This window comes from Xiphophorus hellerii, chromosome 8 (genome assembly GCF_003331165.1).
Source record: "Xiphophorus hellerii strain 12219 chromosome 8, Xiphophorus_hellerii-4.1, whole genome shotgun sequence".
Lineage (NCBI taxonomy): Eukaryota > Metazoa > Chordata > Actinopteri > Cyprinodontiformes > Poeciliidae > Xiphophorus > Xiphophorus hellerii.
The window spans coordinates 5,201,505-5,215,563 of record NC_045679.1 but is presented as its reverse complement, the minus strand read 5'-3'; the positions used below and the strand labels follow the sequence as shown (position 1 = coordinate 5,215,563).

The following is a 14,059-nucleotide window of genomic DNA, read 5'->3' as shown; positions in this document are numbered from 1 at the left end:
ACATGACAGCAGATTTTTCTGACATCAGCAACATTCTGACAGAGCAGAACAGCAGCAGCAAGTTTCCCTCCAGGAACGCTAACGTCACTGAAACGGCTCCACGAGCTGAAGACACTTTAAGGTTGGTCAAAAACTTTAAAAAATTTGGATCTCGTTAAAAATTGAATTCTACTCTGAATTCTAGAGTATAACTAATAACTTTCCTTTTTGGTCTAAATGAATGTAAATGAACAACTTTTATTTTAATTTATTAAGCGCTCTATCATTTGCGTGTGCTGAAAAACAACGATGTAAAACAAACTAAACTCTGATTTTTTTCTCCTTAAAGGGAAATTGTGTCCTACAGAACGAACAAACATCAATTGTTCCTGATCATCCAGGGGCTGCGGAAGAAGAGAAGAACAGATCCACTAGTGATGGATGATTAGGATCTGTGTTCACTGTGATATTATTCACCAACAATAATGTAGCTTACGGTGTTACGTAAAACCCTAAAGATAAAATGTTCACTCCCAACTGTTGTGACCTGCATCTAATAACACAACTATTTTACCGCTTGTACTCTGTGTTTTTCTTTCTTGTTAAAACTCTGACGTGATAAACAAACGTTAGAGGATAGTTTTGTGCGGAGGATCGGTTTAGCATGATGCGCTCTGAATGTGTCTTAATGTGACTTTTAGTATGAGACTTTATGCAGTTCTAGTTGTGTCCGGTAATAACGGATTAAATTCTATCTTGGTAGAATTATATTTCTATATTTCCAATTATTTACTATCATTTGTAATAAAGTGATGCCAACACCATGGATTCAACAGTGAGAAGTTTGTTCTAGTCATCTTAAAGATGGAAAGAGTCAATGTTGTGCTGATTCTGAGTAACTGAATGAGTAACTGAATGACTTTTTATTCATGTCAGAGTTCAATCAGCGAGGTTATTCATTTTGTGATGGTCCTAGTCTAAGAAAGAAAGAAAGAAAGCAGCAAATGTACATGTTGGTTCCCCTGAAAATACGGATAAATTCAGTCATTGTAGGGTTAAAGTAATTTGAAGAGGGAGAAGCGTATAAACAAGTCAATGACGAGTCAATGACATGATGCATTCTGCATTTTTAACTCGGTTAACTTAACGTTTTGTTTTTTTACTGACTTTAATACATTTAAATCGCTACGTTGTTTGATAAGTAGAATGGAAATGACTTTTTTGTAAATGGTTTTGTAAATTAGCGTTTTATAAATCAACTGAATTGAATTAAGAAATTTGACCATCGGACTGGACTGAAGAGAAATGATGAGCAATGTTTTATGGGTGGATGAAAGCAAAGATTGGTATTTTTGTAACATCAAAAGTTCATTTTTGAGGCAAAACTAAGAAATTTATAAAAATTTCAAATGGCATTTTCCTACATACCGTTGCCTGGTGTTTTAGCAGGTACAGGTTGTCAAAAACCATGATCTTAAATTTTATTTACAAAGCAATTTTCAAAGATATGTCTTAATATTCTGTACAACATCATTCACAGGTTACAAATACTAAAAAAGTCAAGCATTAGAATCACTATAAACTCATGACAAAAAAAACTTGTGACAACAATCTTTGGGTCAGGAAAATAAAGCTAGAGAAGCAAACTCTTTCACAATTTAGATTTACAGATTCATAGGAAAAGCTACGTTTTCAACAACTATATAGATTTAGAAAAAGAAAAAAACAAATTTTAGGCATACCTATTGTATTTTGCCTGCCTCAGGGGCTTTGTTGGATCATTTTGTGTAGCATGATTTAGTAGTAAGATCATGTAGTATGATATTCACAGAGTGCAACATCAGTGTTTGGAATAAGTTTCGTATCTTTAATGGCAGGAAACATCATTTTTACATCAGTGGGATGTTAAAAGTCTTGTATGTAAACATCTTATGGGTTGGTTTTTATTGTTTCCTTATTTATTGTTTCCTTAAAACTGTTTAAGGAGTGTTGATTTCATCCAAAATTTTAAGAGATTATAAAGTTAAAAACAAAACCCACAATGAAAATGTGCTACACGGCATGCATTTGAAGCTTTGACCCAACACAGGGCAGGCTGTACACTGTGATGGAGATATTTGTCTCTTTAAAGATCTGTTCCAGGATCTTTGACACCTTTGACCACAGCAGCTGGTCCAGGCCACAGCCAATTCTGAGGGAGGAGATACGAGACAAGCAAATTGATTAATTATTCCCAATAAAGAAGAAGATTTAAGGGTATTTATTATAGTCATTTATTCACAGTAGTTCCTACAAACCGAGGTATTGATATCCTATTGACACCATTTTCTAAGCAGTGAGATTTCATGTCTTCCAGACTCTGTCTTAGGTTGACATATGTGGGTTTCTGGCTGGCTTTTTTCTTTGTGATCTGAGACACATAATAGGAAAGATTATTCAAGTTACCAGATTGAATAATGAAACAGGTTTTGGTCCTGTGCAGTATAATTGTGGTATGTTTACCAGATAGTAGATGAAACGTTGATCATGTGTCAGGACAGCACACTGCCCCGAAAGCTTCTCTATTAGGACATACATAAAAAATACAAAACAGGATATGATTTAGCACTTGCTGTTGAAATCAGACATTTGAATGAACTGGAAAAACATAAAACATTTTTTCCAAAACAAAGATTTTAGTAACTAGTCTGACTCACTCTGCTCCTTTAACTCTGAGACTCGACCAAACTTCTTCTTGAACATCACCGCTATGCCTGCTCCCATGCGACAGTCTTCACTGATGCAGTGGGCCAAGGATTCATCGCGTGGACAGGAGAACAAATCTCCGGTGACATACTTCAATGTCCAGTTGGTTGATTGATAGAGTTTCTCAGTTTTGCCCATGTTCATACTTTCTTAAGCGCAACTTGGAGAAAACTATAACCACAAAGTACCAAATTGGTAACGGCGCTTACTACGGCCTTGCTTATCCCCTCTACATGTGACCCCACACTAGGCTCTGTCTCATTGTTCCTTAAAGCACCACCCACTTTGCAGAATTTTTTTCCGAATTTGTCCGGGGGTTGTTAGTCCTAGTAAACTATAATAAGCTGGATTTTCTGTTTGCCTCAAAAATGAACTTTTGATGTTACAAAAATACCAATCTTTGCTTTCATTCACCCATAAAACATTGCTCATCATTTCTCTTCAGTCCAGTCCGATGGTCAAATTTCTTAATTCAATTCAGTTGATTTATAAAACGCTAATTTACAAAACCATTTACAAAAAAGTCATTTCCATTCTACTTATCAAACAACGTAGCGATTTAAATGTATTAAAGTCAGTAAAAAAACAAAACGTTAAGTTAACCGAGTTAAAAATGCAGAATGCATCATGTCATTGACTCGTCATTGACTTGTTTATACGCTTCTCCCTCTTCAAATTACTTTAACCCTACAATGACTGAATTTATCCGTATTTTCAGGGGAACCAACATGTACATTTGCTGCTTTCTTTCTTTCTTTCTTAGACTAGGACCATCACAAAATGAATAACCTCGCTGATTGAACTCTGACATGAATAAAAAGTCATTCAGTTACTCATTCAGTTACTCAGAATCAGCACAACATTGACTCTTTCCATCTTTAAGATGACTAGAACAAACTTCTCACTGTTGAATCCATGGTGTTGGCATCACTTTATTACAAATGATAGTAAATAATTGGAAATATAGAAATATAATTCTACCAAGATAGAATTTAATCCGTTATTACCGGACACAACTAGAACTGCATAAAGTCTCATACTAAAAGTCACATTAAGACACATTCAGAGCGCATCATGCTAAACCGATCCTCCGCACAAAACTATCCTCTAACGTTTGTTTATCACGTCAGAGTTTTAACAAGAAAGAAAAACACAGAGTACAAGCGGTAAAATAGTTGTGTTATTAGATGCAGGTCACAACAGTTGGGAGTGAACATTTTATCTTTAGGGTTTTACGTAACACCGTAAGCTACATTATTGTTGGTGAATAATATCACAGTGAACACAGATCCTAATCATCCATCACTAGTGGATCTGTTCTTCTCTTCTTCCGCAGCCCCTGGATGATCAGGAACAATTGATGTTTGTTCGTTCTGTAGGACACAATTTCCCTTTAAGGAGAAAAAAATCAGAGTTTAGTTTGTTTTACATCGTTGTTTTTCAGCACACGCAAATGATAGAGCGCTTAATAAATTAAAATAAAAGTTGTTCATTTACATTCATTTAGACCAAAAAGGAAAGTTATTAGTTATACTCTAGAATTCAGAGTAGAATTCAATTTTTAACGAGATCCAAATTTTTTAAAGTTTTTGACCAACCTTAAAGTGTCTTCAGCTCGTGGAGCCGTTTCAGTGACGTTAGCGTTCCTGGAGGGAAACTCGCTGCTGCTGTTCTGCTCGGTCAGAATGTTGCTGATGTCAGAAAAATCTGCTGTCATGTCATGAGCTGCATAAAAAATAAAATTAACAAACATGTTTGCAAAAAGAAGTGGCAAGACCGTGTTTTCACTTAAGACTTATAAAATTGTTTCATGATTTTGGTTATGCCTGTAGAATTTAAACTGAGGTAACACTGAACAATGAATCGTTGGGTAAATAGTTTGAAAAAGAGAAGATATTAAAGACACGCTAACCTAAATGGCTGCAAATGCAACCATTGCTGGAGATGAATCAGACTCATGTAACTTAGTGTAATGTTTCACCTCTCTGCAAAACTTTGAGTCACTAAGCTTTATTCTTTTTAAACCTTTGCTATTTGATCAGTTTGATTTTAGAAGGGGAACAATGACATTTTTTATATAACAGAAACATAAAATCTAGTCTTTAAGATGACTAGAACAAGACTCACCGTGAATGCTGAGGGCGATGAGTTCAGCCAAAAGTAAAACATTCAGGATTCCCAAACAGACAGCCGCACGGAGGCAGAGCCTCTCTTTGGAGCTGCTCCAACCTTAACAAAAACCTCAACCTTAGCAAAATTGAATTCAATACATGCTAAATTTCTCTGTAACTTTGTTCTTACCTGTGTGATTAGATGCAGTTTTTCCAACAGGTTCCATATTGACGTAAATTTCCTCCATCGCTTCAGACTCTGTGCTGGCTTTAAACATTGACTATAAAATCCACAGCAGTAGTGGAACTAAGTGGAAAAAAAACTGTGGAAAAGAGATGAGATGTCTGGTGTTCAACAAAACAAAAGGTAAACGTATTTTACCAAATAAAGAAATTCATGAACGCAGATTCAATATTATTTTCTTAAATATCTTACACAACGTAAAATTCTTGAAGGTTTCAATAGTTTCATAAGTTCATATTTGCTGATTCGGTTCTGTATCGATGAATATTTATTTATCCTTTTTCTTCGTTTTCCTTCAGCTTGGTTAATCCTACTCATAATAAACACATTACACTTTTCCATGGGTGAAAAAATAATTGACTCTTTCCATCTTTAAGATGACACAAAATTAAAAATTGTTTTAAATCACGGATAGAAGGATGAAAAAATACATCTGATGTTGTGATGTTCTTGCTTCATCTTGCTCCTGCGGATGGCTGTGTCCAAAAATATTTTACAGGTCTCATTACAGGTCTCATGCTGTACTGATAACTAGTCACAGCCTTGCTCTCGGTAAAAACAACTATCATCTTTGTATTTTGCTTTCTAAATCCTCTTTTAACCCTGTTTCTTGTCCAGTAGCAGAAACACTTACATTAAGAAACCACAGGTGTTGAACTGAAATCCTCCTTTAGTCCAGAAAATGTAAAATACCTGAATTGCATTATTACAAAACTTCTATAACCGTTGGATCGAATAATTATGGAATTGTACGTATTTATTCATATTTTAAAGATATGTACTTTTAGGACAGCCATCTAGTAAAAACAAGCTGCATGAGCTGGCTAGTACTGTCTAAACCTCAGTCACCATATCTTCTAAAACAGCCATGAGGCAGATCAACAGTTTGACAAACAGTTTGCTTTGTGAAGCACCGCCTCGCTGGGAGGGAATCAAAAGGCTAACATGCCAATCAGGTGCAAGTTGGGCGGGTTAAAGTAAGAGAAACCCGATACTGCATTCAGAGCACGATGAAGACCAGCGAGCAAAATATCAGAGTTCAGGAGATACAAGATAGAAAATTTGACTGAATCAAGACATTGCCCAGAAGTTCAGACTGGGAAGCTAACTGGCAAATTGCTAGCTAAGTATGTGGAGCAGGAAAATAGACCGTATTTACTTTAATTTATGCAAACCAATTGCCTGAAAAAGATTCAATTACTGCTACATATAAAAAACAAGTGTAGCTACACCGTGTGATTTTGGCAAACAATATTCTTAAACTCATCCAAAATATTATTCTCCATAAAACTTATTTTATTTTCTGCTTACAGCAGCAGCAATATATTTGCTACATAGATTAAAGATTCACGGTCTCATTATTTGACATGGTTGTTCTGTTCAAAACCTTTTGGTTTGCTTGAGCAGAAGTGGTGTAGTGTCTAGGCATGTTAAAATGTTCAACTTTTACCACCCAAAATCCTCATTACTTTCAAATAGTTCACTTTTTATTTTATTTTAGTTGTTACATGGACTCAACTTAAATAGATTAACTTATAAAGCTTTTTTTATATATATATATCCAAATGTCCCTGCCACTTGTTTAAGATGAGTACAAACAACAAGTCGATGATAATTAAGTGATGTTCTCTTGAACTTTTTGTTTAAGTCTAATGTTTTATTTTACAGTGAGGAAGGCCGGAGTCTAGCTTTAGCAAATGGCTGAAGGCGTCTGATCCGCTTCAAACTCAGTACCTGTTTGCTCCAAGGCAAAACTTTGGTAAGGTTAAATTTAGTGGCTAAAGAAAGTCAGACGGTTTATTCTCCAATGTGAGAATCCCTTGAGGTAGTCAAGTTTCTTGTTTGATCAGATCTTGTTAGTCAGTATGATTACTAATTATCGGTTGATTCTTTTGTATCTAGATGCAACGTAATCATTCAATTCACAATTGAAGTTTTATTATGGGGATGCAGCAGATTAAATATTTCATAGTATATTTCACTGATTCCTTTCATACAGTCTAAGTTCCCTGAGAAAAAAATAGACCTTTCAGAGAAATATAATTTTGATTGCTTTGAGTATAATGATATTTTACTTAATCTGACTGATATGATCTTCTTTAGCGCATACTGATGCTTCGCATTGATCATTTATAAGCTTATCAATCACAAGAGATGTACGGTCTGTTAGTGAACAGACAGCATCAAGGAACAAAAGCTGCAGATCATTTTTAAGGTAACAAAACAATTCACCATTTTGTGAGCAACTCTTGGAGCGTGGTTGTGTAGTGAGTATGTTTAATTTTTAATTTTAGGTAAAGTGTACCAATAGCAAACTTAGTCAATGTTATTATAAGTGGGGTTAGTTGTCAGAAGATGTAAGTAAGTCTCGGTGAGACGGAGTATTTAAGAAAAAACACAAATTCACTGATTGAATTTTTGGCTGATAGCCGGCATATATTTGAATTTGTGCAACAAACACCAAAAGAATAAATACTATATAAAAAAAAAACGGAATGGCTATTCAGTTTGATAAATAAATCAATATATTATATTGAATAAATCAATATAAATCCAAGGGCACACATTAAAACATCAAATCTAAATAAATAATATGAATTATATTAATTATTTTAATACAGACTGATGGTTCACGTTGATCATTTAAAAGTTTTAATAATGAAAAATTTAAAAAATTAGAGGTGTACTATATTTCGTTAGTGAACACACTAAAGTGTGTAAGATAATAGGTGGAGGGAAAGCTGAAAGATACATAAGAGCCACCTGACCGCGGCCTGTTTAGTCCCTGTCAGATATTGTTCAGAAGTACGAGTACAGATGAGGAACTTTTACTAACATGTATTACACTAGCAACTGTTACAGAAAAAAAATCTATGAGTTTAAATGTATTTAAACCAAGATTTACTATTTTGGAGAAAACATGAAGCAGTAGGAAGATCAGTGTTGATTCAACAGCAAGAAAAAGATTGAACAAAATCATTCACAATGATGCCGGACCAAATTCTGGAAAAGTCTGGACAAATTCTTTAACTGCGGAAAGATATAAGTTAAATTTGAGCAGCCTCACGTAGGCCTGTTTACTGTCTGTCACATGTTCTTCAGAAGTACGTGTACAAATGAGGAACATTTACTGAAATGTTTCACACTAGCAAGTGTTACAGAAAAAGAAAATCTATAAGAGTTTAAAATTTAAGCGATGAAGGAAATCGATAAGGCCTCAGTCCTGACGACCTTCCACTGGGTCAACATGATTTAAAAAAGAAAGGTAAGGCTTGCTGTATGTTATATGTTTGCTTTTGTCAATAAATATCGAAAAAATGAAAAATAAGCATGAATTTATTGATGATTTTGACTGAAAAAGGGCAATTTGTTGCTTTATGGTGAGCTAGCTAAAGCACGATGCTAACATGCTAACTTCATATTATGTCGTCTCTGTAAAAACTACAAAACCAATTCAGTTTCGACATAATTTACATATTCATATGTCATTAGATATTGTGTTTATTTTTCTTGTTTTTCTGAAAAATGTCGCTCTAAATCATATTTTAAAAAACGAATCTGCAGCCACAGTTTTCATGTATGGTGTTAAGGAAAAATGATTATTTTTAATGCTTGATACAGTTAATCTTAAAAGGTATATTCAGCACTCTTATTTGGAACAGTTTTCTGTTGAGCATTTGAGATTGAGCCAGAATAGCAGGCATTCAGACAAACAGGAGCTCCCCGCTGTGAGGCAAAGCCATAAAATTAGCATTTTCCTTGGGAGACAGAGACTTTAGATCTCACAGGTATCTGTGAGATTGTATCTCAGGTCGTTCTGTACTCAGGATGACCGTGGGAGCCACAGGGGGTCAGGGCCAGCTATCCGCTCTTTTGTCTCGCTAGAAGGCAGATGGTCCTTTGATCTTTGCCGTAAATAAAGGGGAGTTTCCAAGTTTCTCTGAGTGCTTAAGGGAGTTTCCAGTTGGTCAAAAAGAGGAACGCCTAGAATGCATAAATTAAATAGAGAAACACCTCTTTAGTATAAGATTTCGTCTTAGGAGAAAATCCAGAGAGAGCGGCCACCATTTTGCCTTTTTATATCGGCTCTCTCTCCAAAGACGTCTTTGCTTTTTGTCTTTGTTTGTCTTTGTTTTGTGTTTGTCTGTCTTCCCCTTGTCTGTCTTTATTTTTATGAGAAAAATGCATATCTCTGTTCCTCTGCAGCTTTGTTGTTCGATTGCTTTGTATGAGATTAAACTCTGTGATCTGTGACGTCAACGTGCTTTGTTGTTGTTTCGTTTTAGCAGAACGCCGCCACTCGCCGAGGATCCCGGGAAAAATTAAAGAGGAAAGAGCCAAACGTTTTGTCCAAAGTTAACGTTAAATTACCTCTTTTTTTAACAATTGGGGGCTCGTCGGTGCAGAATCTTGGCGGGTGGCGGTCTCTCCCCGATCGATCCGTTCGGCTCGGTAAGACATTTTGTAATTACTCTTTTGTTGTGTGCTGCCACGCGGAGTTTCGAAGCTGCAGGAGAGGATAGATTTGTTCCTAAAAGAGTCTATTGTTTAGTAATTGGTCGAAAATACACAGTACAGGGAATCGTGGCGGATTCAGACAGAGGACTTTGCGCTCACTCTGCCGTAAATGCTGGGGTTCTTATTTATTTTCTTTCCCCTGAGGATTCATGACTGTGCCTCTAAAAATAGCAATTTGGGAATTGTGTATCAATTTGGTAGTTTGGGCTTGTATTGGCCCGGAGACTGACTCATCTCCATTATACTTAAAATTGGATTAATAAGGCTGGACCGCCTGTCTGAGTGAGACAAAGTGACTGAGCCGGGTTGCAGCACCCGTGGAGACAATAGGATTAAGTTTGAAAGTTGGAAATTAATGCATTTTTTGGGCCGGCGCCTTATTTTTATTTTTTTCCCCTCTGTCTCTTACGTTTGTCTGAAACCGTGTTTGTGTTCTCTGTATCTCTCTGTGTGTGGTGGTTTGTGAGCCGCCTGCTGTGGAGCATGAGGTGTGAATTTGCAGAGGTGTGAAGCTGCGGAGCTGTGTGTGTGTGTGTGTGTGTGTGTGTGTGTGTGTGTGTGTGTGCGTGTGTGCGTGTGTGGGTGTGTGTGTGTGTGTGTGTGTGTGTGTGTGTGTGTGTGTGTGTGCGCACCCGTAAGACTGAACACATACCTCTACAGAAAGCCTAGAGTTTTAACTGTTTTACTGCTTTATTTTATGGTAGCACGACTAGTCAGTGCTGACTATGAGTTTGTGATTTCCTTCATCACTTAAATTTTAAACTCTTATAGATTTTTTTTCTGTAACACTTGCTAGAGTGAAACATGTCAGGAAATGTTCCTCATTTGTACACGTACTTCTGAACAATATCTGACAGGGACTAAACAGGCCACGGTGAGGTTGCTCATATGTATCTTTCAGCTTTCCCTCCACCCATTATCTTACACACTTTAGTGTGTTCACTAACAAAATATAATACACCTCTATTTTTTTTAATTTTTCATTATTAAAACTTTTAAATGATCAATGTGAACCATCAGTCTGTATTAAAATAGCTAATATAATTCATATTATTTATTTAGATTTGATGTTTTAATGTGTGCCCTTGGATTTATATTGATTTATTCAATGTGTAAATATTTATCAAACTGAATAGCTATTCCGTTTTTTATATAGTATTATTTTCTTTTGGTGTTTGTTGCACAAATTTAAATATATGCTGGCTATCAGCCAAAAATTCAATCAGTGAATTTGTGTTTTTTTCTTAAATACTCCCTCTCTCCGAGACTTACTTACATCTTCTGACAGCTAGCCCCACTTATAATAACATTGACTAAGTTTGCTATTGGTACACTTTACCTAAAAATAAAAATTAAACATACTCACTACGCAACCATGCTCCAAGAGTTGCTCACAAAATGGTGAATTGTTTTGTTACCTTCTAAAGGATCTGAAGCTTTTGTTCCTTGGTCCTAATGATGCTGTTCATTAATGTTCACTAACAGACAGTTCAACACCTCTTGTAATTGATAAGCTTATAAATGATCAATGCGAAGCATCAGTATGCGCTAAAGAAGATCATATCAGTCAGATTAAGTAAAATATCATTATACTCAAAGCAATCAAAATTATATTTCTCTGAAAGGTCTTTTTTTTCAGGGAGTTTAGACTGTATGAAAGGAATCAATGAAATATACTATGAAATATTTTATCTGCTGCATCCCCATAATAAAACTTAAATTGTGAATTGAATGATTACGTTGCATCTAGACACAAAAGAATCAACCGTTAATTAGTAATCATACTGACTAACAAGATCTGATCAAACAAGAAACTTGACAACCTCACGGGATTTCTCACATTGGAGAATAAACCGTCTGACTTTCTTTAGCCACTAAATTTAACCTTACCAAAGTTTTGCCTTGGAGCAAACAGGTACTGAGTTTGAAGCGGATCAGACGCCTTCAGCCATCAGCTAAAGCTAGACTCCGGCCTTCCTCACTGTAAAATAAAACATTAGACTTAAAAAAAAGTTCAAGCGAACATCACTTAATTATCATCGACTTGTTGTTTGTACTCATCTTAAACAAGTGGCAGGAACATTTGGATGTATATAAAAAAAAGCTTTATAAGTTAATCTATTTAAGTTGAGTCCATGCAACAAGTAAAATGAAATAAAAAGTGAATTATTTGAAAGTAGTGAGGATTTTAGGTGGTAAAAGTTGAACATTTTAACATGCCCAGACACTACACCACTTCTGCTCAAGCAAACCAAAAGGTTTTGAACAGAACAACCATGTCAAATAATGAGACCGTGAATCTTTAATCTATGTAGCAAATATATTGCTGCTGCTGCTGTAGGCAGAAAATAAAATAAGTTTTGTGGAGAATAATATTTTGGATGAGTTTAAGAATATTGTTTGCCAAAATCACACGGTGTAACTACACTTGTCTTTTATATGTTGCAGTAATTGAATCTTTTTGAGGCAATTGGTTTGCATAAATTAAAGTAAATACGGTCTATTTTCCTGCTCCACATACTTAGTTAGCAATGTGCCAGTTAGCTTCCCAGTCTGAACTTCTGGGCAATGTCTTGATTCAGTCAAATTTTCTATCTTGTATCTCCTGAACTCTGATATTTTGCTTGCTGGTCTTCATCGTGCTCTGAATGCAGTATCGGGTTTCTCTTACTTTAACCCGCCCAACTTGCACCTGATTGGCATGTTAGTCTTTTGATTCCCTCCCAGTGAGGCGGTGCTTCACAAAGCAAACTGTTTGTCAAACTGTTGATCTGCCTCATGGCTGTTTTAGAAGATATGGTGACTGAGGTTTAGACAGTACTAGCCAGCTCATGCAGCTTGTTTTTACTAGATGGCTGTCCTAAAAGTACATATCTTTAAAATATGAATAAATACGTACAATTCCATAATTATTCGATCCAACGGTTATAGAAGTTTTGTAATAATGCAATTCAGGTATTTTACATTTTCTGGACTAAAGGAGGATTTCAGTTCAACACCTGTGGTTTCTTAATGTAAGTGTTTCTGCTACTGGACAAGAAACAGGGTTAAAAGAGGATTTAGAAAGCAAAATACAAAGATGATAGTTGTTTTTACCGAGAGCAAGGCTGTGACTAGTTATCAGGACAGAATGAGACCTGTAAAACTGTTGGGCCCATACGACCAAGGAGGGAACCAGTCATCTGCTCCAATAATTTATTGGCCTTTAGGAAATATTTTTGGACACAGCCATCCGCAGGAGCAAGATGAAGCAAGAACATCACAACATCAGATGTATTTTTTCATCCTTATATCCGTGATTTAAAACAATTTTTAATTTTGTGTCATCTTAAAGATGGAAAGATTCAATTATTTTTTCACCCATGGAAAAGTGTAATGTGTTTATTATGAGTAGGATTAACCAAGCTGAAGGAAAATAAAGAAAAAGGATAAATAAATATTCATTGATTCAGAACCGAATCAGCAAATATGAACTTATGAAACTATTGAAACCTTCAAGAATTTTATGTTGTGTAAGATATTTAAGAAACTAATACTGAATCTGCACTCATGAATTTCTTTATTTGATCGTTATCTCTAAAATACGTTTACCTTTTGTTTTGTTGAACACCAGACATCTCATCTCTTTCCCACAGTTTTCCACTTAGTTCCACTACTGCAGTGGATTTTATAGTCAATGTTTAAAGCCAACACAGAGTCTGAAGCGATGGAGGAAATTTACGTCAATATGGAACCTGTTGGAAAAACCGCATCTAATCACACAGGTAAGAACAAAGTTACAGAGAAATCTAGTATGTATTGAATTTAATTTTGCTAAGGTTGAGGTTTTTGTTAAGGTTGGAGCATCTCCAAAGAGAGGCTCTGCCTCGGTGCAGCTGTCTGTTTGGGAATGTTTTACTTTTGGCTGAACTCATCGCCCTCAGTGTACACAGTGAGTCTTGTTCTAGTCATCTTAAAGATGTAAAAAGACTAGATTTTATGTTTCTGTTATATTAAAAAGTCATTGTTCCCCTTCTAAAATCAAATAGCAAGGGTTTAAATAACAGAATAAAGCTTAGTGACTCAAAGTTTTGCAGAGAGGTGAAACATTACACTAAGACAAAACATTACACGAGTTTGATTCATTTCAGAGTACAATTCAATTTTTAACGAGATCCAAATTTTTTAAAAGTTTTGACCAACCTTAAAGTGTCTTCAGCTCGTGGAGCCGTTTCAGTGAAGTTAGCGATCATGGAGGGAAACTTGCTGCTGCTGTTCTGCTCGGTCAGCATGTTGCTGATGTCAGAAAAATCTTCTGTCATGTCATGAGCTGAAAAAAAATTAACAACCATGTTTGCAAAAAGAAGTGGCAAGACCGTATTTTCACTTAAGACTTATAAAATAGTTTCATGATTTTGGTTATGCCTGTAGAATTTAAACTGAGGTAACACTGAACAATAAATCGTTGGGTAAATAGTTTGAA

At 35.6% G+C, this 14,059-nt stretch overlaps 1 protein-coding gene and 2 long non-coding RNA genes across 3 annotated transcripts; 1 reads left to right on the top strand and 2 right to left on the bottom strand.

Moving 5' to 3' along the window:
* LOC116724649 (uncharacterized) lies at window positions 1-807 on the top strand. The gene is made up of 2 exons (XR_004340205.1): window positions 1-121; window positions 329-807. It is a non-coding gene; the product is annotated as an uncharacterized LOC116724649 (long non-coding RNA).
* Window positions 808-2,415: 1,608 nt separating this feature from the next.
* LOC116724609 (ADP-ribose glycohydrolase OARD1-like) lies at window positions 2,416-3,123 on the bottom strand. Its single transcript, XM_032570389.1, has 2 exons — window positions 2,676-3,123; window positions 2,416-2,540 (listed from the first exon to the last, which is right to left on the bottom strand). Exons 1-2 carry the CDS (start codon window positions 2,866-2,868, stop codon window positions 2,416-2,418), a joined length of 318 nt encoding a protein of 105 aa, XP_032426280.1. The 5' UTR covers window positions 2,869-3,123.
* Window positions 3,124-3,636: 513 nt separating this feature from the next.
* LOC116724676 (uncharacterized) lies at window positions 3,637-13,834 on the bottom strand. Its single transcript, XR_004340232.1, has 2 exons — window positions 13,780-13,834; window positions 3,637-4,115 (listed from the first exon to the last, which is right to left on the bottom strand). It is a non-coding gene; the product is annotated as an uncharacterized LOC116724676 (long non-coding RNA).
* Between the last annotated feature and the right edge of the window lie 225 nt (window positions 13,835-14,059).

What these genes read in the sequence shown, in the direction of transcription:
- LOC116724609 (XM_032570389.1), bottom strand. Translation starts at nt 2,868, where the DNA reads ATGAACATGGGCAAAACTGAGAAACTCTATCAATCAACCAACTGGACA. An exon ending in CTCAGAGTTAAAGGAGCAGA is followed by an intron (nt 2,541 to 2,675) that starts GTGAGTCAGACT and finishes ATGTCCTAATAG; the next exon opens with AGAAGCTTTCGGGGCAGTGT.